Genomic DNA, 12,285 nt, shown 5'->3' with positions numbered 1-12,285 from the left:
TTTCTATGTTTATATATTTATATGTTTCTCTAACATTCTTTGGCTCAATGTCTTCATGGTGGGCATATACAGAAACAGATGAATAGCCCAGACACCAATAAGGAAACAGTTCCAAGAAGAGTTTACAACTGAGAAATGTTGCTGAAGGTAATGGGATGTCTGCTCCGTGACTACTTTACTTGTGAATTGCTTGAATCAAAATATGCACACTTAGCTGGGTGTCTCTATACTTGTTTTGTTTATTCAATGTTCTTTTCTTTTTCAAGAGGTGTCCCACCTGCATGGAACCACAGAATCTAACAACTGTCTCAGAGTTCCTCCTCCTGGGCCTCTCAGATGATCCAGAACTGCAGCCCTTTCTCTTTGGGCTGTTTCTGTCCATGTATCTGGTCACTGTGCTCGGGAACCTGCTCATCATCCTGGTTGTCAGCTCGGACTCCCACCTCCACATCCCCATGTACTTCTTCCTCTCCAACCTGTCCTCTGTTGACATCTGTTTCATCTCTACCACCATCCCAAAGATGCTGGTGAACATTCAAACACATAGCAAATCTATCACCTATGCAGGCTGCCTAACTCAGATGTCCTTTTTTTTTCTATTTGGGTGTTTGGACAATCTACTCCTGGCTGTGATGGCCTATGACCGGTTTGTGGCCATTTCTCACCCCCTGAACTACCCAGTCATCATGAACCCATGCCTCTGTGGCTTGTTGGTCCTGGTGTCATTTTTTAGCAGCCTTTTGGAATCTCAGATTCACTGTTTGATGGTGTCACAACTTACCTTCTGCACAAATGTGGAAATTCATCATTTCTTTTGTGATGCACCTCAACTTCTCCACCTTGCCTGCTCTGATACCTCCATCAACACTATACTAATGTATTTTATTGGTGCCATTTTTGGTGGTGTTCCACTCTCAGGGATCCTTTGCTCTTATACCAGAATTGTTTCCTCCATTCTGAGAGTCCCATCCACAGGTGGGAAGTACAAAGCCTTTTCTACCTGTGGCTCTCACCTGTTGGTTGTTTGCTTGTTTTACGGAACAGGTCTTGGAGTGTACCTCAGCTCCCCCATCTCCCCCTCCCCCAGGAAGGGTGCAGTGGCCTCAGTAATGTACACTGTGGTCACCCCCATGCTGAATCCCTTCATCTACAGCCTGAGGAACAGGGACATCAAGAGGGCACTGTGGGGGATGATCAGCAGAACAGCCTAATCTCAGCATCTGTCTTATCCCTTTTGGTTCATAGAACTGGAAAATGCAGCAAATCAAATATGCACAAGAAATTCTGAATCTGCAGCCACATGGTATACCATGTGTATGTACCTATATGTACCTATGTCTACGTAGCTATATGTACCTATATGGATCTCTGCTTTTTGCTTACACGATTATTCCTGTTAGTGTAGCTCTAATGGAATTGGGAGATTATTTTGGACTCCCCACTTAAATCATAGTCCCTGCAGGATTATGCATATATCTGTATACCCCTCTCATTTTCTTTATGCATTACCTAAGACTCTTGGTCATGAGCAGTCTTGTTTCTATCATTGCAAAATAATCACAACTCTCTCTTTCTTGTTATTTTCCTATGATTTCCTCCCCTATTTGTTAAGAGGATCTAAATCCTACATTAAGGACCAAAACATCAAATACATTTTTGTGCCTTAATGAGCTTGGTCAGATATATGTATATATATATATATATTTTTTTTAAAGATTTTATTTACTTATTTGACAGAGAGAGACACAGCGAGAGAGGGAACACAAGCAGGGGGAGGGTCAGAGGGAGAAGCAGGCCTCCCGCGGAGCAGGGAGCCCGATGCAGGGCTCCATCCCAGGACCCTGGGATCACGACCCGAGCCGAAGGCAGACGCTTAACGACTGAGCCACCCAGGCGCCCCTATGCGTATATATTTTTAAGTAGGCTCCACAACCAGCGCAGAGCCCAACACAGAGTTTGAACCCATGACTGTAAGCTAAAGACCAGAGCTGAGATCAAGAGTCAGATGCTCAACCAACTGAGCCACCCCGGTGCCCCATCTTGATCAGATTTTTGAGCGAGTAGGATAACTATTTAATTTCCTTTTGAAACTGAAATGGGACCCTATTAATATTGAGTTTGAATAAACAGTTATCAAGTTTCCTGGGACTTCCCTAGGAAAACTGGGATATATGATTCCCAAGGAGTAGATGGGAGAGGAACCACCAGAGCAGAGATGATCCCAGTTTTCCTGATGATTGTTTTTCCTATTCCATCTAATTTCTCCTCAATCATATTACATAACCAGACACAAAGGGACAAATACTGTATAGTTCCACTTATATAAGATGCCTACAATAGTCAATTTCACAGAGACAGAGAGTAGAATGGTGGGAGCCAGCAGCTGGGGGAGGAAAAGATGGGATTAGTGTTTAATGGGACAGAGTTTCAGTTTGGGAAGGTGGAAAAGTTCTAGAGATGTATGGTAGTGATGGTTGTGAATGTACTTAATACCACTGATCTATACACTTAAAAATGGTTAAGGTGGAAAATTTTATGTTATTTTTCCACACACACACACAAAAAAAGATCTCCTGTCAGGAATAAGGGACATGTTGCTTCAAATGTTGGGTGTTTCTCAACCCTCGGCAATCAACCCCTATAGGGATCCACCTCAGCAAGGTCATGCCTCCTTCCTGGGGCAGCCCACATCCGATAACTGTTTCATGTGGGGGTGTAAAGGTTTGTACCTTTTGCCCTAATTCCAGCCAACTCTAAGAGATCATCTTAGCTCCAGAGCTCCCTGCTGGTTTTTGGAGGTCTTTGATGGACTTCAGCTTGGCTTGACTTTTTCCAGTGTTCCTCTTTGCTGCAAAGAATTTGTCAAACCATAAGATTGCCCTCACTTCTGACACCAGCCACAAGTTCAGGGGTCCACTCTCACATCAGACCAGTTGGATACAAATTTGGGAACTTTTTCACATTTGATAATTTGCTAGAATGATTCAAACTGAGAGGACTGCCTTGATAATGCACTAGAATGACTCACAGAACTCAAGAAGCAGTATACTGTGATTGCAGTTTTATTACAACAAAACAATACAAATTAGATTCAGACAAAAGATACACATAATGCAAGGTCTGGAACATCCCATATGTGAAGCTTCTTGTTGTCCTCTTTCCTTGGAATCCAGACCCATTACCTTTTCCTGGGACATATGTGTGACACTACTCAAAGACTGTTACCAGCCAGGTAGATCACCTGAGCTCCAGTGTCCAGAACTTTTATTGAGGCTTCATTATATAGATATGATTAGTTGAATTATGGCCTGCATGGTTGAACTCAGTTTTCAGTCTCCCTCCTGAGGTTGGGCTGATATCACTTTGCCCAAAGCTCCAACCCTTTAATCACATGGCTGGTTTTTTTGGCATGGCCAACCCCCATCCTGAGTCATTTCATGAGCATAAACTATCAGGTGTGGTCCATGAGGCCTTCCATGAATAATCAATAACTCCTATCACTAGGGGAAATTTCAAATGTTTAAATGTTACCTACTGGGAGCTGGGACCAAAGGCCTTATCTCTCTTCAGGTGAGGCCAAATTCCTTACTACACATCTGCCCTTCCCCGGTGTTTATTCCAGGAACACTGCCTCGTAAACATCCTGCGTGTTAATCATTGTCTAAGAGTCTGCACTGCAAGAAACTCAATGTGGGACACCCTGTTACTAATACAATTTATTTGAGAAAATTTTAAAGACATTTCCAAGGTAGTTGAAATGGTCCGCAATATTCTTTGAATTACAAACCCAACACTGAGCTCAGGAATGGGAAAATTCAAGGAAAGGAGAAGAGGAATGGGAGCATTCATTCATTCAATGCCTCCCTGGGGGCAGCAGGGAGGTACCCATTGAAAAGTTTAAGGAATCTGGAAACCCAAACTCAGAGATGTTTGGAAATGCACTCAATAAACATATGGAGAAAATTTCAACCTTGCTAATAACCAAATAAATAATTTATCCATCAGTATATATATTGTGTTTGGACATAAAATGTGATCAGAGAAACTGGGATCCTGGATTTATGTTCTATGAGGGCAAAGATTTTTGTCTATTTTTTTCCTCTTCACTGCTGCGTTCCAGATACCTACTGTAGCCTGGCACACCAAAAGTGCTTAGTAAATAGGAGCTAGCAATTGTTATTGATAAAATGCACTATTTCATAATCCTCATGCAACTATTCTGAATTGGTACTTAAAGTGGCCGCAGCACTAGAAATCCAAGCTGAGGTGCAGATTACTGCACTTTCCTATTAAGGAAAGTAAAAGGAGGGGATATGGAGAGTAGAACTGAGGATAACAGAGCAGTCAACGTAAGAAGTTAAAGTACATAAGAAAAAGTACTGGCAAGGCAATTCTGAGCAAAGTCACTTATGAAGGACGGGTGAGAAGCAAAACTCAATGTGATTAAGAGGCAGGATTTCTTTAGCCAATTGCTGCTATTCCTATTAGTTCAAAAACCCAGGACTAGTATTCCTATCACTGAACATAGGGTGTTCTCCCCAAAATGTTTTGTAGAGCCCTCTTGATGTCCCTGTTCCGTAGGCTGTAGATGAAGGGGTTCAGCATTGGGGTGACCATGGTGTACATCACCGAGATGATCATGCCCCTCCAGGAAGATGCATCAGAACTGAGATACACACCAAGCCCTGTCCCATAGAATAAAGAAACCACAGACAGGTGAGATGCACAGGTAGAAAATGCCTTATACTTCCCATTAGCTGTTGGGATTCTCAGAATTGAGGAGGCAATTCGGGTATAGGAGAAAAGGATCCCGGAGAAGGGAACAATGCCAAGAAGGCTAGTTACCATATATAGCAGGATATGATTGACCAATGTGTCTGAGCAGGCAAGTGTGAGGGCCTTGGCAAGTTCACAGTAAAAGTGTGGAATTACCCAGTTGGTGCAGAAGGACAACCGTAATATCAACAGACTCTGGATCAGGGAGTATGACAAGCTGATGAGCCAGGACATGAGAACCAGGAGGCCACAGAGCCGTGGATTCATGATGACTGGGTAGTGCAAGGGGTGACAGATGGCCACAAACCGGTCATAGGCCATCACAGTGAGGAGAAAAGTGTCCAGACCTCCAAAAACCATAAAAAAATACATCTGGGTGATGCAACCTGCATAGGTGATGGATTTGCTTTGTGTTTGGATGTTCACCAGCATCTTAGGGACTGTGGTGGAGACGAAACTGATGTCAGCAAAGGACAAGTTGGAGAGGAAGAAGTACATGGGGGTGTGGAGGTGGGAGTCCGAGCTGATGGCCAGGATGATGAGCAGGTTCCCGAGCACAGTGACCAGGTACATGGACAGGAATAGACCAAAGAGAAGGGGTTGATACACTGAGGCTTGGGAAAATCCCAGGAGTAAAAATTCTGTAACACTTGTTTGATTTCTTGGTTCCATGTTACCAACCCATCAGCTAGATGATTGAAGCAGGGAATGAACATGAAATAGGCATTGGATAGATTCTAGAGTCTCTCTATTACTTTTATTTCCTGAAGTGAAGCACTGGGCATAATAGCCTTAACATTACAACAGAATAATACATTCTGTTATTCATTACATGCAACATTTAATAATGTTGATCAACCCCCGTCCATCGGCCTCTGGGACACTCATTTATCCTCTTTATTTAGAATCATCAAATCTAAAAAGTTAAGAAGCACTTTGGACCTTAGCGATAAAGTGGTCCAAACTCACTCTAACACAAATGTGGAACAAGAGGTCTGGTGAACCTCAGTAACTTAATGTGGATTATCTGCCTTATCTGGGACCCAAAAAAAGGGTGAGATAACTATGTCTCAGAGGTGAGAAAATTTGAGAGTATCTCAAATATCTGGATAGACTATTTCAGGATGAGTAGAATGTAGGTTTACTCCTTAAGAAAAAGAAAGGAGGAAAAAGAAAATGTTTTTATCAAATAACAAACCACATGAACAAATTCTTAATGCTTAGTGTACCAGGAGCTATCAACATCCTGCAGGGCCAGGGCCAGAGGCTTCCTGGACATTTGTTGCTTGACAAAATATCCTTCATCTGTGAAGTTAAGAATTGGTGAAAATGTCCAATGGAAACGTAGATATCAAGGTTTCAACCATTTTGGTACCATAAGATAAAATACTACAAAGGTCACAAGGAGAATTTTGAGTCACCCTCAATGGTGCTCTTTAAATATTGGGGGAAGGAACACCTGGGTGGTTCCGTCGGTTAAGCGTCTGCCTTTGGCTCAGGTCACAATCCCAGGGTCCTGGGATTGAACCCTGCGTTGGGCTCCTTGTTCAGCGGGGAGCCTGCTTTTCCCTCTCTCTCTGCCTACAGCTCCCCTCCTTGTGTTCCTGCTCTGTCAAATAAATAAATAAATAAAATCTTAAAAAAAAAAAAAGTTTTCCACAAGAAAAAAAATTTTTGTAACTGTGTAGTGGCAGATGTTAACTAAACTTATTGTGGTGATAATATGTCAAATATTATATGTGCTATATATATGTACATATATGTATATATAGAGAGAGATTTTATTTATTTATTTGACAGAGAGAAAGAGAGAGATTGAGCATAGGCAGGGGGAACGGCAGAGGGAGAGAGAGAAGCAGGCTCCCCACTGAGCAGGGAGCCTGATGCGAGGCTTGATTCCAAGACACTTGGGATCATGACCTGAGCCGAAGGCAGACGCTTAACTGACTGAGCCACTCAGGGACCTCTATATGTGCAATATATTGAATCATTATGTTGTACACCTGAAACTAATATAATGTTACATGCCATTTTTTTTAAAGGTTTTATTTATTTGACAGAGAGAGCACAAGCAGAGGGAGAGGGAGAAGCAGGCTCCCCACTGAGTAGGGAGCCCAACGCGGGGCTCGATCCCAGGACCCTGAGATCATGACCCGAGGTGAAGGCAGATGCTTAACTGACTGAGCCACCCAGGCATCCCTGTTACATGCCTATTTTATCTCAAAAAAAGAAAACCCACAAAAACCCAAACCCGATAGTATTTCTGGAATGATAAAAATGATTATATCAGAGGCAAATTGTTTGACTGTGAATAACATCTTTGTTCTGACCCTTGGTGGGGTGAGCAGTTTGCAATCATCTCTGCTGGCTTCTGGTGAGAGGTATTCTAGGCAAATGGTCATGACTCATCTTTAAAGTATGATAGTTTGTAAAAGATTCCCTTGAATTCTAATAAGTGTGGCTTACTCTCTTGCATTCCAATCTGATTTGTTGAGCAGACTATCAGAGAGTGCACAGGAAATGCCCACAATTCTGGGTATTTCCTGGAGTATGCTGTGTGTGTTAACAACATCAACTGCATTAGAATCTAGGAAAACAATTTCATTTCTTACAGGTGCTGTATTGTGATTCAAATGGGTCATAAAATAAGGAATAGCATTCATCTTAAGAAAGAGTTTCCCACACATTAGAAACATTTTATCTTAGGGCCAGAGGTTAGAAATTAGAGGTGGAGGATACAACCATTTGTCATTTACACTTTCTCCTTAATTTATGCACCAAATACATGTTTGTCTTCTGTTTCTAGTGTCTAGTGCAAGAAGGGCTTCTTTGGGATAGACAAAGTGTTAGCTGTTGGGATTACAAAGATTAATGATGTTGTTTTGTCCTGAGGAACCCCACCTTCCAGGGGTAGTGATGGATGCAGAAGCCTGACATTGTAATTCAGTGAATTAAATGCTAAGATAAAGGCAGTCTGCAAAGTGAAGTACAGAAAGGAACCCCAAATTCAGCCTGAAGTGATGGAGTCAGGGAGGCATTCCTGGAGGAAGAGATCCCTGGGCAAGGAGTTGTCTAGGTTGATGATTGAGTATGGGCTTTTCTGATACAGAAGGCAGCAAGGGAAAAGGAAGCAAAAAGCAGCATGGGACAGGGTGCTCTTAGCAATTTGCTGAGGCACAAAGTTGGACATGGGAACAGTGAAGAATGAGGTTGGAGAGATGAACAGAGACTACATCTCTGGGAACCTTGAAAAAAATAATGGATAAAGGATAGGGGCTATTTAGGGACTGTGACCAAAGGAGTAACATGATCCATATCACAATTTTCCCCGGCACCTGGAGTGAAAGATACATTTAAAGCAGGCAAAACTAGGGTCAAAGGGAATGGGGTTGGGAATCCTCACATCATTAATGTTGAAGGGACCATGCCACTTGTCTTAAGGAAGAGGAACAAAGGTGAGAAGAGGTGAAAAAGTTAATCCAATGTCTTGCTAATGACTCCATGTCCCTACTTAAGGATGAGACCTGATTCCCAGGTGCAATCAAGGGGAACTATGAGAAAGGGACATGTGAGTTTCAATGTCTCCCAGAATGTTCCCAGAGCAAAAGGGTAGAATGTCAAGAGGGGACTGGATGTTAGACTTTACTGTGCGCCTCCCTTTTCCTCCCTTATCCACCCTGCCCCTGTCTTTTTATATACTGTGGCCCTAGATACCAGGGAACACAGACTCTTCACTCTTGAAAATCTCTGTAAGAACCACAGATAAGGGTGAAGAAAGAGGAAGAAAGGTCTTTTTGAAGAAACAGAAGATGTTCCCCAACAAATGAAGGTGGCAAAGAAGGATTCAGAAAGGATTTGTCTAGGCTGAGTGAAGATGGAGGCTCTGGAGTTTTGGGGCCAGGTAGGAGAAAACAAATCAGTACTTAAAGTAAAAGACCTAAAAACCTAGCAGTACCTGGGGGCATCCATTTGTACAACTCCGACTGGTAACTGTGTCACTATACAGTGTGGTTCTAGAAAGTGCTATGGTATCCAAGAGTGGACTGGGTGCTTAGCCTCTTCTTCATCTTTATAATCTCCATCAACCACCCACCCAAATAACATGAGACCAAAGTAAAAGCTCACTCACAACAGCGACTTTGAACAAGTAGTATAGCCATTCACCCTCCCAAGCAATTGGTCCCTAGAGCTCCTTCTGCTTAGACATCATAGGGTGTCCCTGCCATATGCTTAACAGTAGTCAATGCCCTTTCTACCCAACCACCTCTTTTCCCTGTTTCCCCACAACACTTACTAGACTATACATGCTTGGCAATGCGGGCTCACCACAGGGACCAACTGCCCTGAATCCTGTTCGCTCATGGAGGCCAATGAAGAAAGATTTGTTTCCCAAAAGAGAAGAGATACAGAGCCAGGCATGTAATACAGGGCCTGGCTGATTTCTCCTGGAGAAGGCATGAGTATCTTGAGAGTGGTACATGGGCCTTGGTGACTATATGTTGGTGTGTTACAGGTTTTGTGACCCTGGGGACTGAATCCCCTCGGAAGCTTGTTAGACAAATTGATCAATGGATTTTCCATTCCCTCAAAGGCAGAGACCACACAGGAGAAAGGGTCTCTGACCTGCCAATTCCTTATTCCTGGGAGAGTAACAGCGGGGCCAGTTGTGGCTCCTCTCTCCTGGGTCCTTTTCTCTTGGAAGATCTCTCCAGTCTTTCTTAGATCTTCTCCTGGGGACAACTGACTTGTAGTATTCACATTAGGCACATGGCTGAGTAGTGAAGGGTCCCAGGAGTAACTAGGGTAATGGTTCTCAAACTTTAAGGTCATCTCAAAGATGACCTTGAGTACTTTTTTAAACAGATTTCTGAGCTTCATCTCCAAGTTTCTGTCTCAGTGGGTCTGGGTTTGGGTCTGATAATTTGGATTTTTCACAAGTTCCAAATTTTGCTGGTCTCTAGGACAATCTTTTGGAAACAGTTGCCCTAGGGCGATGTTTCAAAATGTAAGCTTTATCAAAAGTATCATCTGGGGCTATTGTTAACGTATAGCTTCCCACCTTATTCCAGACTTACCCAGTCAACATCTCCAGGGGAAGAGACTGAGAGTCCCCATGACCCCTATTCTGCATTTGGTAGTCCTTGGGAAAAATACTGAAGAGGTAAAGAGGGTGTCGGATAAGTGGATCTGAAAGATTTTGGTAGGGGCTTTGAATCTAGATGTGTCACTAATTAATTAATTAGTCAAATCTTTACTAAATGACTTAGGTCAAGTACTGTGTAAGATCCCAGAGTTAAATGGTAAATGAGAGGGGCGCCTGGGTGGCCCAGTCAGTTAAGCCTCTGCCTTCAGCTCAGGTCATGATCCTAGAGTCCCAGGATCAAGCCCCATGTTGGGCTCCCTGCTTGGCGGGGAGTCTGCTTCTCCCTCTGCTCCTTCTCTCTCTGTCTCATTCTCTCCCTCTCAATTAAATAAATAAAATCTTAAAAAAAAATGGTAAATGAGGTACCATAATAAAAAAAGGTCACTGGCTAATGCCTTGAGAGAGGAGGGGCAGCTGTGTTTTTCAAAGAACAATTTGGGTTGAAATAGCAAATCCTCTAATAGATGTTAGATAATTTTTTTTTATTAAATCACATTAAAATTCTGAAAGTGAGAAAAAAACATGGTAGGCTTCTAAAACAACAAAGAATGTTGAAGAGATATCTGCACTCCCATGTTCATTGCAGCATTATTCACAATAGCCAAGATATGGAAACAACCTAAGTGCCTGTCAAAGGATGAATGGATAAAGAAGATGTGGTATATATATATATATACATATATATATATATATGTATATATATATGCATATACACATAATGAAATATTATTCATCCATGAGAAATAAAGACATCCAGCAATTTGCAACAACGTGGATGGACCTAGAGATATAATGTTAAGTAAAGTAAGTCAATCAGAGAAAGACAAATACCATTTGATTTCACTCATATGTGAACTTTAAGAAACAAAACAAATGAGCAAAGAAAAGAAACAGACAAGAAAACAGACTCTTTAAATACAGAGAACAAACTGGTGTTTGCCAGGGGGAGGTGGGTAAGGGAATGAGTGAAATAGATACAGGGGATTAAAAGTACACTTACCTTGGTTGGGTTGTTTTTTTGTTTTGTTTTGTTTTTGTTTTTTTGCATTGTCTCTATTTTCTTATCTTTCATTTTTTAATTCCAGTGTAACTAATACACAGTGTTATATTAGTTTCAGGTGTACAATATAGTGATTCAACAGTTAAGAGTATACTTGATGAACACTGAGAAATGTGTAGAATTGTTGAATCATTCTATTGTACACCTGAAACTAATATAACGCTGTATGTTGATTATATTTGAATCTTAAAAATCTAAAAATAAAAAGAATTTAAGAACTGAACTCATAAAAACAGAGAAAAAAATGGTGGTTACCAGGGGCTAGGTGGTGAGGGGATAGCATAGAGGTTATATAAGTTTGTGTACAAACTTGCAAAGAGTAGTAAATAAGTCCTAGAGACCTAATACACAGTAGAGTGAAATAGAGACAGCAATTCTGTATTATAATCATGAAACTTGCTAAGAGATTAGAACTTATTCCAACCACTAAACAGAAATGATAATTATAGAAGAAGATAGCAGAAGGGGAAGAATGAAGGGGAGTAAGTCGGAGGGGGAGACGAACCATGAGAGACGATGGACTCTGAAAAACAAACTGAGGGTTCTAGAGGGGAGGGGGGTGGGGGGATGGGTTAGCCTGGTGATGGGTATTAAAGAGGGCACGTTCTGCGTGGAGCACTGGATGTTATGCACAAACAATGAATCATGGAACACTACATCAAGAACTAATGATGTAATGTATGGTGATTAACATAACAATAAAAAATTTTTAAAAAGAAATGATAATTATATAACAGGATAGAGGTGCTAATTATTGCTACATTGGCAATCATATTAAAATATATAAATATTTAAAAATATATATATATATTTATAAATGTATCAAATTAACCTGAATTGGGCAGCATCCAAGGAGCCCTAAGAAGCCATATAAAATGAAAGACTTTTTTAGGCAGAAGGGAGTAGGAATAAGGCAGACGTACTAGGCAAAAGAGCGGGTTGGTTATTGCAAGGTTACTTTCCCTGTAGGGGATGGCAGAGGTCCCACCAGGCAGGTCACCTAACTAGTGCTGATGAGGTGATTTTGACAGCTATTTTAAAATTCCATTTCTGGCTGGGACAGCTGATTAATTAAATCTCTGTTTGGTTATATGAGGCTTGGTGTAAGTGACTCCATTTTGGGCCTGTTGTCTTGTTTTTTAACAATATCAAAACAAAAAGTAAAAGTTGAAATACAGTTGAGTCATTTATGTCAAGGTGTTTTCAAATGGAGCTGGGAGGCCGCTAGGGAGATGGGCCTTATACTCCTCCTCATGGGTAGAACCATGACTTGGCCAAATTGCAAAAATTCCAAAGATTACCTGAA

At 41.6% G+C, this 12,285-nt stretch overlaps 2 protein-coding genes across 2 annotated transcripts; one reads left to right on the top strand and one right to left on the bottom strand.

Annotated features, from left to right (window-relative positions):
- The first annotated feature begins 281 nt into the window (after nucleotides 1–281).
- LOC112816466 (olfactory receptor 7E178-like) lies at nucleotides 282–10,568 on the top strand. Its single transcript, XM_025862969.2, has 2 exons — nucleotides 282–1,187; nucleotides 10,554–10,568. Exons 1-2 carry the CDS (start codon nucleotides 282–284, stop codon nucleotides 10,566–10,568), a joined length of 921 nt encoding a protein of 306 aa, XP_025718754.2.
- On the bottom strand, nucleotides 4,516–5,448 carry LOC112816462 (olfactory receptor 7C1-like). The gene has a single exon (XM_025862963.1). The coding sequence runs from the start codon at nucleotides 5,446–5,448 to the stop codon at nucleotides 4,516–4,518; it is 933 nt and encodes a 310-aa protein (XP_025718748.1).
- Nucleotides 10,569–12,285: the final 1,717 nt, after the last annotated feature.

The sequence above is a fragment of the Callorhinus ursinus genome, unplaced genomic scaffold, assembly GCF_003265705.2.
Source record: "Callorhinus ursinus isolate GAN/ISIS: 27379988/994484 unplaced genomic scaffold, GSC_fseal_2.0 scaffold82, whole genome shotgun sequence".
Taxonomy (NCBI): domain Eukaryota; kingdom Metazoa; phylum Chordata; class Mammalia; order Carnivora; family Otariidae; genus Callorhinus; species Callorhinus ursinus.
Note: the sequence above shows the minus strand (reverse complement) of the source record. Positions and strands in the feature narration are given on the sequence as shown.

Bases quoted from the DNA above. Each gene is read 5' to 3' on its own strand.
- LOC112816462 (XM_025862963.1), bottom strand. From the start codon at position 5,448: ATGGAACCAAGAAATCAAACAAGTGTTACAGAATTTTTACTCCTGGGA.
- LOC112816466 (XM_025862969.2), top strand. From the start codon at position 282: ATGGAACCACAGAATCTAACAACTGTCTCAGAGTTCCTCCTCCTGGGC.